Here is a 17,275-nt window from a genome sequence, read left to right on the forward strand (position 1 = left end):
GTCAGTGAAGAAGCAACAATAATCATTCACTTACCTGTCTGCTTTCTCTGTCCCATTTGTGATCTGTCCAAGATTCCCGGTTGGATCATCCCATCAGGCTTCACCCTGGAAATGTGAAAATGAATGGACAAGCCACTATTCTTTCCTCTTCAGTTGTCTCCCTGAAGGCAGGTCCTTGGTGATTATACATACCTAACATGGGCAAAGTACCATGATCCTTTACTCTGGATAGGGCAAGGAGGCAGGTTCCTGAGCCAGAATGGCAACTGAATCCAGTGTTGTTGACATTAATCTGATTCATCCTTTGTTAGCTGTCTAAACACGGAAGAATCTAGGACCAGACGGCACAGTCTCAGAATAAAGGAGCGCCAATTTAAGACTGAGATGAAGAGAAATTTCTTCCTTCAGAGGGTTAAGTGTCTTTAGAACTCCTTTCTCTGTGCGGTTAGAGTCCTTGTGTATGTTTAAGGTCAAGATAGATAGATTCTTGAACAGTAATAGAAATTGAGGGTTATGGAGAAAATGCTGAAAAATGAACGTGAGGAATCTTGGACTGGCCCGTGATCCTGTTGAATGGCAGATCAGGCTTGAAAGGTCGAATGGCCTACTTCTGTGCCTTTTTCTTCTGGTCTTATTATAGGCAATGGAGCTAACCATTCCAACCTCAGTCTCCAAGTCTACTACAACTCAGATTGACCATAGCAAGTTCAGAGTGGAGGGAGAACAGGTCAAGAAATGAGAGAAGCAGATTTCATGATGTTAAAAATCCATATATTTGTTGGCAAGAATTGGTTGAAAGGAATTTGATATTACGTCATATTACTATGTGAAAGAAATGGTTATTGAGTGGAAAGAAAAGCTTCAAATTTTCAAAAGAAAATCTTTTATACAAACTTATTTTGAAAGCAAACAAAATTATTATAAACATAAAGCATTTAGTGGATTTGCACAAAGAACTCAAAACTGAATATTTACTGAATGGTTAGCAACTTAGAACAAATCGATGGCGTTAAATAAGTTACTTTCACTTGCTTCCATGTAAGCTTATTTTATTATATAAAGTAAGTTTGCTGATTTAACTTGAATTATATGGACTGGGTGTACTATTGGTTTAACAAATTTAGACCATAACAATACTAATCTTTAACCCAACAGTTTATTATGACACATTACATGTCTGAATTGGCTCTAACTATTATTTACCTGATACCAAGTCTGTGTTGTGGTAACAAGACCTGAATATAACACCGAGGCCCAGTTACTCACCTGGATCGGTATGGACAGGTTTAATTGCTGCCCAACTTTCCGAATAAAAGTTTCCCTCAAGTTACGAGGCAGTCGGATTTTGGGAGGATCTATGAAAATAAAGATCAAAACATTGAAAACTTACTGTCTAAATGGAAGTCAGACATTGCATTTTAACAGTGCCTTTCATGCCCATAGTGTTCAGGGATGTGTAGGTGTACTAGTCAGGGGTAAATGTAGAGTAATAGAGTAGAGGAATGGGTCTGGGTGGGATGGTCTTCGGAGGGTCGGTGTGGACTTGTTGGTACCGAAGGGCCTGTTTCCACACTTTAGGGATTCTATGATTCTATGTCACTGTTGTAGTGTCGGAAACATGGCTGCCAGTATATCCTGTAAACAATAACATCAATGATCAGATTCTCTGTTTCAATGATGCTCAGAGAGAAAGTATTAGATGGGACACTGGAGAACTGTCTTGAAATCTTTGACATTCAAGAGAGGGCATGGCCTCAGTTGAACATCTCATCCAAAAAAAAGGTTGGCCCTCCAACCGCGCAGCACTCCATTTGTTCTGTATTGGAATACTGGCCTTGATTACATGTTCAATTCTTCTGAGCTATAACATGCTGAGTAGTAAACCCTGCAATAATACATAGTGAATGCCTCCTGTCAGAAATCAGATTAATATAGAATCACGTGTGTTTGAGGTTAAGTGACTGTTTAAGTTTTCCTTTGAATGGTTTTAATGCTATGGATTTGCTGCTAAATTAGAAATCTCAAAGAGTGGGAATCTACATTCCACATTGGTGACTCTTTCAAAAACAAGCCTTCAAACTAAAAAGAAAAGAGATTAAATCTGTCAGAATGTGCTTAAAGCCCAACAGGTTCACTGAATGCAAGATGAAACTAAACTATTGGATGGTGTTGTAGCTTATTGAATTAGAATGTCACTTATTGAATAACAAGGCCCTCAATGCATGGTAGTTTCAACACGGTAATGTTCATTACCGATGACAACAGGTCCATAAGTTCTTTACAAATTGCCATGCAGTTCTACATTGAATACTTAAATTGTTGAGGTCCATATGACACAGCTGATATTACATTTTCTCCCTGACTCAGGAATCTGGCAGGAATTTTTTGTACATACTAACACTTGTCACTATCAGTCTGCTGGGAACGGGGAAATGTGACACCCTCCCAGTGGCTCTGCTCAGCAATGTTTTGATCTCTAACTCAATTACTAGTTAACTCTTCACTTACCAATGGGCTGCCTGATTACCACAGGCTCTGGAAAGATGGCAGTGCCAACTGCACCATCACCATGAACTGCTTTAACCCGAGGCTGCACCTTGTCACCTTCGGTCAGGTTTTTAATCACCAATACAGTTTTTGTGGTAACTTCCTTATTCACAGCAACCCAGGTTTCAGCTTAAAAAGAAGAAAAAACCAACAGACCAATTTAGAAAGGTTGATAAAACAAAGAATTTGCAGATGCCGGAGATCTGAAACAAAAACAGAAGTTGCTGGCAAAACTCAGCAGGTCTAGCAGCATCTTCAAAACTGATCAAGAGTCCCTGGACTCTGCTTTGCTCTCAGAAACTGCCAGACCTGCTGAGTTTCTTCAGCGATTTCTGGATTTGTTATCCTAGAAGTGTCAGCCTTTGGGTCTGAAGTTCTGTTTAGGACTAATTCAGAAACCTAAGTCTCATGTCCAGGAGATAGATAGCAGATAATGTTTACACGTGGCCAGTTTTCAGTCCCAAGCTACAGGCACTCGCTATTTATGCACACTCCCAAGCTACAGACAATTACTATACACACACACAAAGTCCCAAGCACTCCCTATTTATAGTCAGTGATTGGTGCCAGTTACTTAGGAAAATTAGTAGTCACTTAGCATCTTAAATCTGTTCTGCCATTCAGTTAGACCAATACTGATTTAACTGTTTATCTGCCTCAGCTCCAGAAACTTTACAGAAATGCAGCAATATCAGATGTGAGATATTCAATCCCCAATGTCAAGAGGGCATTAGTGGGAAAAATGTTCCAAATTTCTACTATTTGAAGAAAAATGTGCTTCCTCACATCACCTCACCAGACGGATGGAACAGTTACTCTCCACAACCCTCTCATGTCACCTTGAATCATTTTCAGCCGCAACAAGATCCCCTGCTTGAAGCCACTCAAAGAAATGGCATTCTGGTGAATCTGCACTGTGCCCCATTCACCTCCAACATATTGTACAGTGACCAGAAGAGAATCTCATACTCTTGGTGAAGCTTTGTCTGAACTTCATTTAAACTGTTCTGTAATTTCCACCTTTTGTATTCCTACACGCTTGAATTAAGTGAAAATATTCCATTAGCCTTCTACTCTAAATCATTGCACTTGTCCACTGCACTGAAATCCAGACATCTCTACTTTCTCAGCTCCTACTGTCTCACCAGAGGCTGGCTTCTAGGGTAATCGGTAGTGACCCTGCCTCTGAGCCAGAAGCTCTGGATTTGAGCCCACTCCCAAACCTCATGGCCATGGAATAGGTGCTTGCAATGCAGCCAAACAGATTGATAGTTAGGTTGCCAATCCTTCTAATATATTCCAGGGCAGGTTATGGGAGTCTCTCTTGGTCAGCTAGAGCCTGCAGCCTCCCCATGTTAAGTGACTCTTTACACAAGTTCTCACCTTGGACAATCTGAGGTACCTTTCTCAGGCATTAAATGGAGATCTGCACTATTTTGTCCCTTTTCATCCCCATGCAACCCTCTATTCTCATTTTCACAATGAACTGTACCATCTAAGTTACTGTTGTCAGCAAATATAGATCTCATTCACTCAAGTTATTTATAAATATAACGTAAATGATAAAACAGATCACTGGCAGATACCATTAGTCACATCTTGCCAATTTGAGTACATACGCATTATGGAGGAGAAAGTGAGGTCTGCAGATGCTGGAGATCAGAGCTGAAAATGTGTTGCTGGAAAAGCGCAGCAGGTCAGCAGCATCCAGGGAACAGGAGAATCGACGTTTTGGGCATAAGCCCTTCTTCAGGAAGTCTTCCTGAAGAAGGGCTTATGCCCGAAACGTCGATTCTCCTGTTCCCCGGATGCTGCCTGACCTGCTGCGCTGTTCCAGTAACACAGTTTCAGCTACATACGCATTATCCCTCTCACCATCTAACCAGTGCACAACCCATATGACCAGGTTGCCACCTTGTACTTATTATTATGAAGTTTCTTGCAGGAATCTGGGCACCCATATGAATAATATTCTTAGTCACTCCCATCACTCTTTTTTTTTTAAAAATCAAAATAGTTAGCTCCTTAAACAATTAAAATGGATTCTTATCACATGACCTACCCTTTACAATTCATACTGCCTCGCAGATGGATTTTGATTTGTTTATTACTCAAATGCTCTGTCCCTAACAACAAGTTCTAGTAACTTCCTGACAACATCTCACATATCCATCTGAAAATAGGAAATGAGATTGGTGATTGTCAATCTAAGGAAACACTTTCTGAATCAAGAGGGTTTTCAAAGGATCTTAATTTACTCATTTACTTTGCTCAGTACCCTAGGTTGGAAAGCATCAGGTGCTGGAGATTTGTCTATTTTTAAATCTTATTAATTGTTCCATCACCATTATTTTAATTAAACTAATACTAGTTAAACCTTGATTTATTTTGTTTTCATAGCATTTTATCTTCATTTATGGTGATGCCAACACCTCTCAGCAGCATTCCTAACTACCCACTGTCTCTGAATGTACATATACACTTCGCCTCTGCAGCACATACAGACAAACCTCTATTATCCAGATTCAATTAACTGAACAAAATACTCCCTGCCTGTGTCCATCAGATAATCGAGGTTCCTCTGTATACTAAAATTGGAATGATACAGAGAAGACTAGTGTGGCCCCTGCACAATGATGACGCGCAAATTCGTAAAGCGTGATATCATTACTAAGAAAAAGTTAGCACTGCTGCCTCACAGCGCCAGGTACCAAGGTTCAATTCCAGCCTCAGGCGACTGACTATGTGCAGTTTGCACATTCTCCCCGTGTCTGCGTGGTTTCTTCCGGGTGTTCTGGTTTCCTCCCACAGTCCAGAGATGTGCAGGTCAGGTGAATTGGCCATGCTAAATTGCCCATCGTGTGTAGGTTGGGTACATTAATCAGGGGAAATATAACGTAGATTCATAAGGGAGGGGAAATGGGTGGGGGTGGGGTGCACTTTGGAGGGTCGGTGTGGACTTGTTGGGTCAAATGGCCTGTTTCTACACTGTGGGGATTCTATGATACATTGTGTCATCATTGTTATCCTCTTACCATACTTTAAGTCCCTGTACTATTCTTTATTTTCTTTGTCAAGCTACAGGGTTTCTGCTGCACTTTGTTTTTAGAAAAACATACTTCAGTGTTGTCCTAATAGGTGCAGCTTCAACAACACTCATGTAGTGAGTGGCACAGTGGCTCATGTGTTAGCTTAGCTGCCTATTTCCAAGTCATTCGGCATCCTGACTTGGAAATATATTGCTGTTCCTTCACTGTCACTTGATTGGCACCACATATAAAAACACCCACTCCCTCCACGACCAACGCTTAATCACAACAATATGCACCATCTACAGAATGCACTGCAGAAATTCACCAAGACTCTTTAGACAGCACCTTCCAAACTGAAATCTCTTCAATCTAGAAGGGCAAGGGCAGCAGATACATGGGAACATCACCATCGTCAATGGCAACCCAGGATGGGCAATAAATGCTAACCCAGCCAGCAAAGTTCATGTCATTTTCTTTTATTCATTCATGGGACATCATAAAATAATTCAAATGTTCACTATTTCTGTTATTCTAGTAATATCCTTAAACATCAAACCTCTAGTGAACGTTTTGCTGAATTTACAAGCCAATGCATCTCGCTCAGGATGGCTAGAACCAGCTTTCTGCCAGAAAATTCCTTTGATTCTTTTACCTTTAGCTGATGTATGTGCCCTTGCTCCACCGCCCTCCCCCCCCAAAACCTAATGCATGAACCATAACTATATGTTGTTTTTAAAAACTGAACTGAAATGAGAGAGAGTTTTGAATACCGGTGTTTCAAAGAATGGTTGAATGATTTGAAAGCAAGTAACCTGACTCCCATCATAGGCATGGTGTAAACACTGTTTGAACAACTGGTCACTGAGCTGCAGGCAGCTTGGAGTCCTGGGAATCGAGTGATATAGGTTTTGCTGAAACAAGAAGTTGATGGGTCTATGGACTAGTGACCAGCTATTGATGACAGAAACCTTTTGCCTGCCAACTCCTGTGTATGATTGGTTCTTAGGTAACTGAGATGGAAATGTGTTGCTGGAAAAGCGCAGCAGGTCAGGCAGCATCTAGGGAACAGGAGAATCGACGTTTCGGGCATTAGCCCTTCTTCAGGAATGATCTCCAGCATCTACAGACCTCACTTTCTCCTCTTAGGTAACTGAACAACTTGGAACTGGGAATGCATTAAAAAAGTGAAAGTTGTCAGTTCTTCCCCAGCTCAGGAGAGATCTCTCTGTAGTTAAAACACATTGAAAACCAGTTTAACTTTCTTGCAACAGTAGTTGTGAGCAGAGACTTTTAACTGACAACTAAGACTTTAAAATAATTGAACCAAGCACGCTATGTCTCACCAATCAGTGGGAGCATCTAGAGATAGTTGACCGAATCAATTTGCTGGACAGCAGAAGAGTCAATATAAGCATCTCAACCACAGAACCTGGAGACAAGGACTACTGAATCTTTCCTTCCTGCCCATAATCTACTTAACCTTTACTATTTATCTATCCTGTTTATCCTGAACTGTTCTTCAGTCATTCCTGAAGAAGAAGGGCTCATGCCCGAAACATTGATTCTCCTGCTCCTTGGATGCTGCCATACCTGCTGCGCTTTTCCAGCAACACATTTTCAACTGTTTATCTATAGCCAGAGTCAAGGTACTTTTACAAACAGTGATTCTTATTCAGTAAAGAAACCTGTTGTGTTTTTTTTTGATGACTCTTATGAATAGCAGGCCTTAGTTTCCAGTACATTGTTTTAGTGTTACACTTCACTGGGACAAACTGCAAACTAAACTCACTTAAGTTTAAACTCACTAAATGACTTTTACTTCAGAGCAACCAGATGAGTTCCTTAATCTCCATTTTCAGCAATTCTCTCTGGTACACCCCAAATAACCTTTAAAATTTTCTGTCGCTTGTGGATTTCTGTCACTAGGAATCAGCATAGTTGTTTGCTTTTTTTTCTAAGCCACCCCCATCCTTCAGTGCAAGAGTTGTAAAACTTCATTACAAATACATACAGTCAAACACACCTCTAGAGTCTCTGGCACCAGCATTCAAACATTACTCTTTCAAAAGTCTCCCCTTTTAAATATGCAAATACAAATTAAACTTTTGTTTTTTTATTGGGTGGCACGGTGGCTCAGTGGTTAGCACTGCTACCTCACAGCACCAGGGACCTGGGTTTGATTCCAGCCTCAGGTGTGTGGAGTTTGTATGTTCTCCCTGTGTCTGTGTCAGGAGCTCCTCCCACAATTCAAAGATGTTCAGATTAGGTGGATTGACCATACTAAATTGCCCATAGTGTTCAGGGGTGTGTAGATGAGGTGCATTAGCCAGGGGAAATGTGGAGGAATGGATCTGGGTGGGTTACTTTTTAGAGGGTCAGTGTGGACTTGATGGGCCAAATGGCCTGGTTCCACACTGTAGGGATTCTAAATGTAATGTATTGATTTTGTCAATAGGACACAAGTAGAGTTTGCATCCTTTAATAGTATTGATGGTTTCATATTTTACTTTAAAAAAAAATGCATCGTTCCCCATCCCTTCAAACCAAACCTTACCTTCATATGAAGTCTTGATTTAATGATTCATTTTCTTCCACTGAATCCAAATATAGATTTTAGTCATTTGGTGGTTACTATCAACAGATGCTACTGACTGTTAGATTACTAACTAATTCAAGCTGATTACTCATCACCAAGTCTAAAATGGCCTGGTCTCACTGTTTTGGATTAGGAAACTCTTGAATGCAGACATTTGCTGCCTTTGGAACTCTTGTCTGTCTGTTTCCCCCAGTCAATGTGAAAATTAAACTCTCCAATTACAGCTGCATAAATTTTTGCAGTAAGCTTCTTTGAGCTCCATGTTTAAGCATCCAGCTACATCATCATTGTCATCAGGAGATCTGGACATAACTTCCATTCCATTACAATGTATCAATAAATCCCAAAGGGTTCTACTGCCTGCTTCTTACTACAATCCATTTCATCGTGTCCTTTTCCAATGTCCCTTTCCTTCCTTTTTGTCTCTACCCATATATTTATCTCCCAATCATAACCAACTTATAGTCAAGTCTCAGTGATGGTCACAATGTCACACACTGAGCTGAATTTTACGCCTCATTCAGTTGATTTATTCCACTTGCTACACAATATATAAACTCTTCATGATCCCACTCTGTCTGTTGTCGCAATACTGGTTTTCTCTGTCATTGTATATACAATTCCACATTGGAGACAAATAGTCACAACATATAGATAAACAGAAACCCTTACAGTACATAAAGTATTCATCTGAATCAACATCAGTTTACAAAAACAAAAACATCTCATATTCACACTTTGATCACTAGAAGAACAAGTTCACACCTTGGGTGAATGTATCCAATTCAGTGCATTGACTGAAGGTTAAAAATCACAACACCAGGTTATAGTCCGACAGGTTTAATTGGAAGCACACTAGCTTTCGGAGCGACGCTCCTTCATCAGGTGATTGTGGATCAGGTGACAACCACCTGATGAAGGAGCGGTGCTCCGAAAGCTAGTGTGCTTCCAATTAAACCTGTCGGACTATAACCTGATGTTGTGTGATTTTTAACTTTGTACACCCCAGTCCAACACCGGCATCTCCAAATCTTGACTGAAGGTGACTGGGATAATTTCAATTTGCAGTCAATTTTCTTGTTTCTAGTTAATGATGTACTTGTTTAATTTAAATGTTTAACCTTTATTTGGATTGAGGTCCAGACTCAAATGAGAGATGACTCAGGCGAGGATCCAGATCAAACACTTTGAGATCTCTGTGCACCATAATCACCATCTAAAAGTAGCGAGTTGTAGACGTCACTCATTAACGGCACTGGATTCCACTTCAAGCAAAGATATTGTCAGCAGTTTATGGATATAGATCTCTCTGTGATGGGCTTAGCACAATCACAAGGCTGTATTGGATTGTGCAGATTTGCAATTCTAACCAGAGCTCCATCCCACCACTACAGGTTCCTCCTTAACCTGCCCTCCTTTGCCCACTCTAAATCCCTATCACCTTCCTTCACCCAGGCTAATCTACAGCGTGTAATGTTGGTGAACCTGTCCATTAGCCAAGGTGCTGAACAGGCACTACCAATGTCAGTCAGTGTGGAGAGGATAAGTGTGTGACTCACTGCTTTCCTTGCGATATTCCACAAGGTAGCCTGCCAGCCCAGTATGGCCAATGTACTTGGGTGTGTTCCAGGACAGAGTCAGCGAGGTGCCAGTTACATCGTCAACAGCCAAGTCCACAGGCTGCCCTTCAGGTACTAGAAGAGAGGACAGCACAGTTAGGGATTACAACAGCAGGAAATAGCTCAAGTGTTGGGGAGACACAGTTTTCCAGACTGTCAACTCAAACTATATAAACAGACAGTAACAGAGAAATTATTTGATTTGATAGCGACAGGTCAATAGACAGGTTGAAGTACAGAACAGGGGAGAACATGAAAGAGAAATGCATGAGTAAACAGATTGAGTTAGGGTTCCAGATAAATACTTATAGAGTGAGAAACAGCTGCACAGAGATACAGAGTAAGCTTTCCATTGTGATATGGACTCCGTGTTGACTAACTCCCACCCACTCCCCACCCATTCAGCCCCACTCACTCACTGTGCCACTCACTCACCCACTGTCCCACTCATTCACTGTCCCTCCCACTCACTCACTGTCCCACTCACTCACACTGTCCCACTCACTCACCCACTGTCCCACTCACTCACACTGTCCCACTCACTCACCCACTGTCCCACTCACTCACTGTCCCTCCCACTCAATCACACTGTCCCACTCACTCACCCACCCACTGTCCCACTCACTCACTGTCCCTCCCACTCACACTGTCCCACTCACTCACCCACCCACTGTCCCACTCACTCACCCACCCACTGTCCCACTCACACTGTCCCACTCACTCACCCACTGTCCCACTCACTCACTGTCCCTCCCACTCACTCACACTGTCCCACTCACTCACCCACCCACTGTCCCACTCACACCCACCCACTGTCCCACTCACTCACCCTGTCCCACTCACTCACTGTCCCACTCACTCACACTGTCCCACTCACTCACACTGTCCCACTCACTCACACTGTCCCACTCACTGTCCCTCCCAATCACTCACCCACTGTCCCACTCACTCACCCACACTGTCCCACTCACTCACCCACACTGTCCCACTCACTCACCCACCCACTGACCCACTCACTCACCCACTGTCCCACTCACTCACTCACTGTCCCACTCACTCACACTGTCCCACTCACTCACACTGTCCCACTCACTGTCCCTCCCACTCACTCACCCACACTGTCCCACTCACTCACCCACCCACTGTCCCACTCACACCCACTGTCCCACTCACTGTCCCTCCCACTCACTCACACTGTCCCCCTCACTCACCCACTCACTGTCCCACTCACTCACCCACCCACTGTCCCTCCCACTCACTCACTCACTCACTCACTCACTCACTGTTCCACTCACTCTCACTCACCCTCGCCCTCCGCGGGAGACATAGCTTCACAATCCCGGGGAGTAAGAATGTCACAGACGGGTCTGCGGAGCCAGTGTCCGCTCGGCTCTTTATGTGAAGCTGCAGATCGCGGACCCGCCTCTGGGGCTGAGCCGGAGCCACTGGGAGCCGCTCACTGAGTCCCACCCGCCCTCCCTCCTTGCTGGGGGGCCCCGACACAGCTCCACACCCCTAGGCAGAAACCCACCCCCCAGCCAGAAACCCATAACCAGCCTGAAACACACACACCTACCAGAAACCCACACCCCCAGCCAGAACCCCATAACCAGCCAGAAACCCACACCCCAGCCAGAAACCCACTGCCCGAGCCAGAACCCACACCCCCAGCCAGAAACCCAACATCCACAGCCAGAAACCCACAACCAGCCAGAAACCCACCCTCCAGTCTGAAACCCATCCCCCAGCCAGAAACCCTCAACCAGCCAGAAACCCACACCCCTCAGCCAGAAATCCACCCCCCAGCCAGAAACCCACCACCCAGCCAGAAACCCACACCCCACAGCCAGAAACCCACAATCAGCCAGAAACGCCAATCCCTGACCAGAACCTACACCCTCGCAGCCAGAAATCCACGCCCCACGCCAGAAACCCACCCCAGCCAGAAACCCACCCCCAGCCAGAAACCCACAACCAGCCAGAAACCCACTCCCCAAGCCAGAAACCTACAACCAGCCAGAAACCCACATCCTCCAGCCAGAACCCACACAGCCCAGCCAGAAACCCAAACCAGCCAGAAATCCACAACCAGCCAAAAACCCACACCCCAGCCAGAGCCCCACAAACAGCCAGAAACCTACAACCAGACAGAAACACACACCCCAGCAGGAAACCCACACCCTGCAGCCAGAAAACCGCAACAATCCAGAAACCCTCATCCAGCCAGAAAACCAACTCAAGCCAGAAACTCATAACCAGCCAGAAACCCAACCCCCAGCCAGAACCTACACCCCCTCAGCCAGAAATCCACACCCCATGCCAGAAACCCACCCCAGCCAGAAACCCACCCCCAGCCAGAAACCCACAACCAGCCAGAAACCCACCCCCCAGCCAGAAACCCACACCTCAGCCAGAGCCCCACAACCAGCCAGAAACCACACATTCCCCAGCCAGAAACCAACAAAGAGCCAGAAACACACACCCCAGCCAGAAACCCACCACCCAGCCAGAAATCCACACCCCCAAGCCAGAAACCGACCACCCAGCCAGAAAACCACACCCCGCAGACAGAAACCCACAACCAGCCAGAAACCCACAACCAGCCGGAGACCCACACCCCCAGCCAGAGACCCACAACCAGCCAGAAATCCACACCCCCAGCCAGAGACCCACAACCAGCCAGAAGCCCACGTACCCAGCCAGAAACCCACAACCAGCCTGAAACACACACACCCCAGCCAGAAACAGACACCCCAGCCAGAAACCCAACCCAAGCCAGAAACCCACAACCAGGCACAGACCCACCCACCCAGCCAGAACCTACACTACCCCAGCCAGGAACCCACCCCCCTAGCCTGAAACCCATAACCAGCCAGAGACCCAACCCCCTGCCAGATACCTACAACCAGCCAGAAACCCACACCCAGCCAGAAACCCTCAACCAGCCACAAACCCACAACCAGCCAGAAACACACACCCCAAGCCAGAAACCCACACCTACAGCCAGAAACCCACAACCAGCCACAAAACCACACCCCAGCCAGAAACCCACATCCCCCAGCCAGAGACCCACAACCAGCCAGAGACCCACACCCCCAGCCAGAGACCCACACCCCCAGCCAGAGACCCACACCCCAAGCCAGAAACCACACCCCCAGCCAGAAACCCACATCCCCCAGCCAGAAACCCACACCCCCAGCCAGAGACCCACACCCCCAGCCAGAAACCCACATCCCCCAGCCAGAAACCCACACCCCCAGCCAGAGACCCACACCCCCAGCCAGAAACCCACATCCCCAGCCAGAAACCCACACCCCCAGCCAGAAACCCACAACCAGCCAGAAACACACCCCAAGCCAGAAACCACACCCCCAGCCAGAAACCCTCAACCAGCCACAAACCCAACCCCAGCCAGAAACCCATAACCAGCCAGAAACCCACATCCCCAGCCAGAGACCCACACCCCCAGCCAGAAACCCACAACCAGCCAGAAATCCATACCCCGCAGCCAGAAACCCACCCTCCAGCCAGAAACCCACCACACAGCCAGAAACCCACACATCCCCAGAAACCCCACAATCAGCCAGAAACCCCATCCCCCAGCCAGAAATCCACCCACCAGCCAGATCCCACACCACCCAGCCAGAAACCCACCCCACAGCCAGAAACCCACATCCTCCAGCCAGAAGCCCACAACCAGCCAGAAACACACCCCCCAGCCAGAAAACACCCCCAGTCAGAACCCACCCCCACCCTCACTTCCATGCCCCCCAGCTCATACTTCCACACCCCTCCCTCACACTCCCACCCACACTCACTCCCCTTCCTTCACACTCCCATTTCCATCCCCATACTCACACGCCCCCCTGCCAGCCTCCCACACTTAAACTCCCACCTTCACACGCCTATCACAGCCCTCACACTCCCATTCCTCTCCACTCACTTACACTTCCATCCTACACTTCCATTCCCATCCGCACACTCTTATTCACACCCTCACACTCCCACTTTTCTAACCCACAACTACTTCCACTGCTAGCCCTTACATGCCCTCACTCACCCATACCACGTTTCAACCCTGTAAAGTCTCAATCACTGAGAATCCACAGCTCAGTGGGTTAGGGAGTTTCCAAAGTTCATAATGACCCCCAGTGAAGACCTTTCCATTCATTTCAGTCCAAGAACAGCAGCCCTGTCACCCCCCCGCCCCCCCCCCGGCACAAAATTATGTTTGAGACACTAATCAGAGGAAAGGACTGTCAGTATCTCCCCTATCAGTGCCTCTGGGAAACTAGTTTTCAATGAACTAGCCTCTCATTCTTCTAAAATCTACAAAGGGAGGGGTCTGTGTACAGTCAACCAGATCCACCTCATTATAAATTTCCTTAACAGCTTTATAATAGGGCTGGGGAAACACAATCCTTTATATTCTCACAGTTTATTTTGTCACCTAACTCTGTATTGCCAGCAATTTAAATACGCAGTTCCTTAATCTGAATTATCAATGTAGAAAGAGCTGGAGTCTGAGCATTGATCTTCATGGCGCCCCTTTATTTGCAGCCTGTCAACGTGAAAATAACTGGATTAATCTGACTCTCTGTTTCTGACAGTTAATCAATCATCCATATAACACCCCCAACCCCAGTATCCTTATCTAGAACTTTTCATGCAGCATCTCATCAAACACCCTTTCAAATGCTGTGAACTCACTGCTTCTCCTTTATTTATTCTGCTCAATATCCCCTCACACTTGAGATAATGAATTTACTCATATTTGCCTGAAGACTGTGTCAGGTTACCAGGTGTGTTGTTTTTTCTCTCTCTCTCCTTTCTTGAACATTACATTTACCTTTCTGAAGAAGGGCTTATGCCCGAAACGTCGATTTTCCTGTTCCCTGGATGCTGCCTGACCTACTGCGCTTTTCCAGCAACACATTTTCAGCTCTGATCTCCAGCATCTGCAGACCTCACTTTCTCCTCAACTTTCGATCAGCTGAGACTGTTCCAGAATGTGGAGAATTTGAACAGATCCAAATCAATGCATCAACTATCTGTGCAGCCAGTTCTTTAAAAACATTCACAGCATGAGGTTCAGGAAATCAGTTAGTTTTCAGGCCTGCTCATTTCGGCAGTACTTGTTCTTCACTAGCAACAAATTACTTTAAGTTTCTTACAGTTGAGCCATGGTTTCTCGTTTTGTTTTGGTCTTCTACTGCAAAGAAAGGCACAAAATATTAACTTAAAGTTTCTGCTGTCTTTTTGGTTCAAATGATCATTTTCCTGTCTCAGCCTCTAAGACCTATGCTCACTTTTGCTAAACTATTCCTCTTTGCATACTTGTAGCATCTCTTACACTTCACTTATCATGTAGTGTTCCCACTTCTTCAATGTATTTGGTTAGCCTTTGTTGGTATCTAAAACACTGCCAGTTTTCAGCCTTACTCCTCCTAGCAATCTTGTTAATCTCATTGTTTAAACTTTTCAGTTAGTTGTGGATGAATCTCTTTTTTCTTGTAGATTTCAGTTACCAATAGAATGCATATTTATAGAGAATTATGAGCTATTTGTGAAATGTTTGACATTGGTTATCTACCATAACTTTTAATACAATTTCACAATCTACCTCTATCAATAATGTAACCTATGTGTTTACAAATATAATCTAATGAGCCTCAGAGAAAAAAGTCCTCATCTGTATCTTTAGATCTCTTATTGTTAAATTGTGCACCTTATAGCGATTGTAACAAGGTCAACCAAGTGGTCCTCACAGAATATGAGTTCCCTGATTGGGGCTATTAATCTTGTCCAATCAGGGAGCCCTGGTTGACAGACATAAACAAAGAGTGCCACCGCCCGGACATGCCTTGGTGTGCCCATTTGCCACCGGGCAGTGGAGATTCCCAGTGGAGGGCTCTCTAAGCGGGAGTCCTCCCCCTTTCTCTCGGGGATCTGGGGTGGAGGGTGCTGCACGCAGCAGTCCCTTGCAACCGCAGATTGCAGTGGTTCACAGACTCCCAGCCCAACTGCTTGTTCTGTGGCGCGGTGGAGTCCGTGGACCACGTGTATATTGGGTGTGGGCGGTTGCACTCCCTTTTTGATTTTCTGAAAATCCTCCTCCTCTACTTTTGGTTGCACTTCAGTCCCATGCTCCTGATCTTCGGGCACCCAGTACGGAGGAGGGAGGGCAGGTCTGAAGACCTGCTCGTGGGTCTGCTCCTGGGCCTGGCCAAACTGGCCATCAACAGGTCCAGGTAGCGAGCCATGGAGGGGGTCGTTAGGGCCGACTGCCTGCCCCTCTTCCGCGGTTACGTTAGGGCCCGGGTGTCCTTGGAGAAGGAGCACACGGTCTCCACTAACACCCCAGAGTTGTTCAGGGAGATGTGGGTGCCGCAGGGAGTGGAGTGCATCATTTCTCCCTCCAACTCTATTTTGATTTAGTCCCTACCCTCCCCTTCACTGTTTTGGTCACACAGCACTGCCCTTTGATGTGAAGGGCAGTGTTTGTCACTGGCCACCCGGGTGTTTTCCTATCTTCCTGGTGGTGGAATTGAATAAAGATTCGTGCACTTTGTGTCTTTCACTGTGTCTCACACCTGCACACACACACACCATGGGCGCTGGGGAAAAGAATAAGCACTACCGCAGTTAGGCGGTAGTGTGGGGGTTAAAAAAGATTTTAAAAATAAAAAATAAAAACAAGAGTGTTAAAGGTACTGTTTGTTCTGAGAGAAAAAAAAATCTAAAAACTGATCACACAGCATTGCCTTTTGTGTAGGGCACTGCTTGTCACTGGCCACCCGGGTGAAAAAAAGTAAACAAGAGTGCCACCGTCCGGACACGCCTTGGCGTGCCCATTTGCCACCGGGCGGTGGAGATTCCCAGTGGAGGGCTCTCTACGTGGGAGTCCTCCCCCTTTCTCTCGGGGATCTGGGGTGGAGGGTGCTGCACGCAGCAGTCCCCTGCAACCGCAGGTTGCGGTGGTTCACGGACTCCCAGCCCAACTGCTTGTTCTGTGGCGCTGTGGAGTCCGTGGACCATGTGTATATTGGGTGTGGTCGTTTACACTCCCTTTTTGATTTTCTCAAAAACCTCCTTCTCTGCTTTTGGTTGCACTTCAGTTCCACGTGGGCACCCGGTATGCAGGAGGGAGGGCAGGTCTGAAGACCCCCTCGTTGGTCTGCGCCTGGGCCTGGCCAAACTGGCCATAAACAAGTCCAGGCAGCGGGCCGTGGAGGGGGTCGTTAGGGCCGACTGCCTGCCCCTCTTCCGCGGTTACGTTAGGGCCCGGGTGTCCTTGGAGAAGGAGCACGCGGTGTCGACCAACACCCTGGAGTTGTTCAGGGAGAGGTGGGCGCCGCAGGGAGTGGAGTGCATCATTTCCCCCTCCAATTCTATTTTGATTTAGTCCCTGCCCTCCCCTTCACTGTTTGATCACACAGCACTGCCCTTTGATGTGAAGGGCAGTGTTTGTCACTGGCCAC

The 17,275-nt window shown here is 46.1% G+C and overlaps 1 protein-coding gene and 1 non-coding gene across 3 annotated transcripts in view; one reads left to right on the forward strand and one right to left on the reverse strand.

Moving 5' to 3' along the window:
- The window catches only part of LOC122562952 (myosin-binding protein H-like), a 53,349-nt gene extending 42,122 nt beyond the window's left edge, over positions 1-11,227 (reverse strand). For both annotated transcript variants that reach the window (XM_087973775.1, XM_087973776.1), the window contains exons 1-4: positions 11,100-11,227; positions 9,735-9,869; positions 2,509-2,676; positions 1,267-1,355 (exon numbers count right to left, since the gene is read on the reverse strand). In XM_087973775.1, the coding sequence (XP_087829901.1) occupies positions 1,267-1,355; positions 2,509-2,676; positions 9,735-9,869; positions 11,100-11,121 (414 nt within the window). In that variant the 5' untranslated portion in view covers positions 11,122-11,227. The remainder of the gene's footprint in view (positions 1-1,266; positions 1,356-2,508; positions 2,677-9,734; positions 9,870-11,099) is intronic.
- Positions 5,112-5,218, forward strand: LOC122563361 (U6 spliceosomal RNA). The gene has a single exon (XR_015751020.1). It is a non-coding gene; the product is annotated as a U6 spliceosomal RNA (small nuclear RNA).
- Positions 11,228-17,275: the final 6,048 nt, after the last annotated feature.

This window comes from Chiloscyllium plagiosum, unplaced genomic scaffold (genome assembly GCF_037043375.1).
Source record: "Chiloscyllium plagiosum isolate Xiang-an unplaced genomic scaffold, Cpla_swu_hap1 HiC_scaffold_26, whole genome shotgun sequence".
In the NCBI taxonomy this organism is placed as follows: Eukaryota; Metazoa; Chordata; class Chondrichthyes; order Orectolobiformes; family Hemiscylliidae; genus Chiloscyllium; species Chiloscyllium plagiosum.